At 36.6% G+C, this 1,873-nt stretch overlaps 1 protein-coding gene across 1 annotated transcript; it reads left to right on the top strand.

The window, feature by feature from the left end:
- Positions 1-75: 75 nt before the first annotated feature.
- On the top strand, positions 76-1,163 carry LOTGIDRAFT_165735 (hypothetical protein; the record flags this gene model as incomplete). The annotated part of the gene is made up of 3 exons (XM_009062761.1): positions 76-370; positions 511-746; positions 879-1,163. 3 exons carry the CDS (start codon positions 76-78, stop codon positions 1,161-1,163), a joined length of 816 nt encoding a protein of 271 aa, XP_009061009.1.
- Positions 1,164-1,873: the final 710 nt, after the last annotated feature.

The following is a 1,873-nucleotide window of genomic DNA, read 5'->3' as shown; positions in this document are numbered from 1 at the left end:
GGACACATAGTGACCGGCATTAAAACAGTACTGTAAATTGTGTTATCTTGTTTTCAAGTCAATTTATTTTGGAATATGGGAGGCTTGTTTTCGGGTTGTCGGAAACCTACAGAACGGAAAAATGTCCGAAATATTCAAGTTCTTCCAGTCGGAAGCGTTGATGGTCATACACAGAAAACTGATTATGGAGTTTTCTGTGTATCCAACACAAAGTCTGTGAAGAACTCGAGTACTGGTGAAACTTCTGATGCACCAACAAAATCTTCATCACTTACAGAAGATTCTAAGTTGGAAGAAGAAGAAGATAGTGTTTCAGAAGAAGGAAAGAAAGAATGGCCACCTCAGAAAGGAGAAGCACTAGAATCTCTTGGTAAGAATCTGTGTTTATAAATTGAACTGATATATCTGGTTACAGAACTATCTTTAATAACTTTTTTTAAATCATTGTGAAAATAAAACCGATTGTGTAAATTAACTTAACATTTAATATAAAATACTACCTTATTATAGGAGTGAAGAAATTGAGTGAAGAAAATGTGAAGACCATACTGGTACAAGAAGGTCTGGTTACCAATCTCAAAGGTCTTTCATCTAAAGGACTAGCCTTTGAGATTGTGGAAATATCAAGGGATGATGTAGTACCTCCAGCAAGATTGGAGGAAATAATAAAAAGTAGAGAAAAGCGAGCAGAACCAACTGTGGAGGAGATAAAGCAAAAACTCTTTGAAGCAGAACGGCGCCGCAAAGTAAGGTTTTTTTAATATTTAAACTTATCATCATCAGACATCAGTCCATCAAATGTATTATATGTGAGAATGATCATCATCAACATCAGTAGCCATTAAATCTATTAATTTATTCTTCTCCTATTCTTGTAGCAATTGGAAGAGGAACGAATAATTCGAGTTCGAGCCATGAAAAAAACAGAAACTGCTGGTGCTATCAAGGCCTATGAACAAAAGCAAAAGGCCTTGGAAGACCAGCAGACTCAAAAAATGGATGTCGCCGTGGCTGCTCGCCAGAATCATCTCCGTGAAATCAGAGACAAATTAAAGGAGAAAAGAAGACATGCCAATCTAGTTCGTCAGCGAAAAAATCTAAACCTGGATGATATGGATCCACCACCACCAGAAGAGCCACGTTTTAGATTTCATCATAACTGAATTATTTGTTCTTTTTTTTCTTTTTTTTGGAGCGGGAGGGGAATTAATAATTCCTGATTTATTTCTCAATAGGCTAGTCCAACCCCGAAGTATACACTACAGTACATACAGTTTGATACGTTTGTGGTGATGATGAGATCTTTAATAATTAATAGACTGTATTTTGTAGTTGAGGCAAATATCTTATTCGTCAGGTCTTTAAAGGGATTGTAAAGAGATTTTCTTTTTTATGTGTATCGGGATCACTGTTATGTTCAATTTGCACCATTCTAATTTCAATCAGACGTTTATGCTTTCCAGAATTCTACAGAAATTTGTGTTGGATGACGTCACTAATCGCAAACTATGCCCAAGTCCCTTGCGATTAGTGATGTCATCAAACACTTAGTTTTAGTGGAATTGCAGGATCTACTGACGTTTAATTGAGATTTAGAGTGGTGAAAATTGATGCTATCAGTGTCCCAGATATACAATCAAAATAGCATTGTGTATATCTGGGACACTGATAAGTTCAATTTGTACCATTCTAATTTCAGTCCGACGTCTGTGGTTCCTGCAAATACACAGAAATTTGTGTTGGATGTCGTCACTAAGCGCAAAATATGCCCAAGTCTCTTGCGATTAGTGACATCATCAAGTGCTTAGTGCTTCCTGCAATTCTACAGAAATTTGTGTTGGATTGCGTCATTAATCGCAAACTATGCCCAAGT

The sequence above is a fragment of the Lottia gigantea genome, assembly GCF_000327385.1.
Source record: "Lottia gigantea unplaced genomic scaffold LOTGIsca_53, whole genome shotgun sequence".
Taxonomy (NCBI): Eukaryota; Metazoa; Mollusca; class Gastropoda; family Lottiidae; genus Lottia; species Lottia gigantea.
Note: the sequence above shows the minus strand (reverse complement) of the source record. Positions and strands in the feature narration are given on the sequence as shown.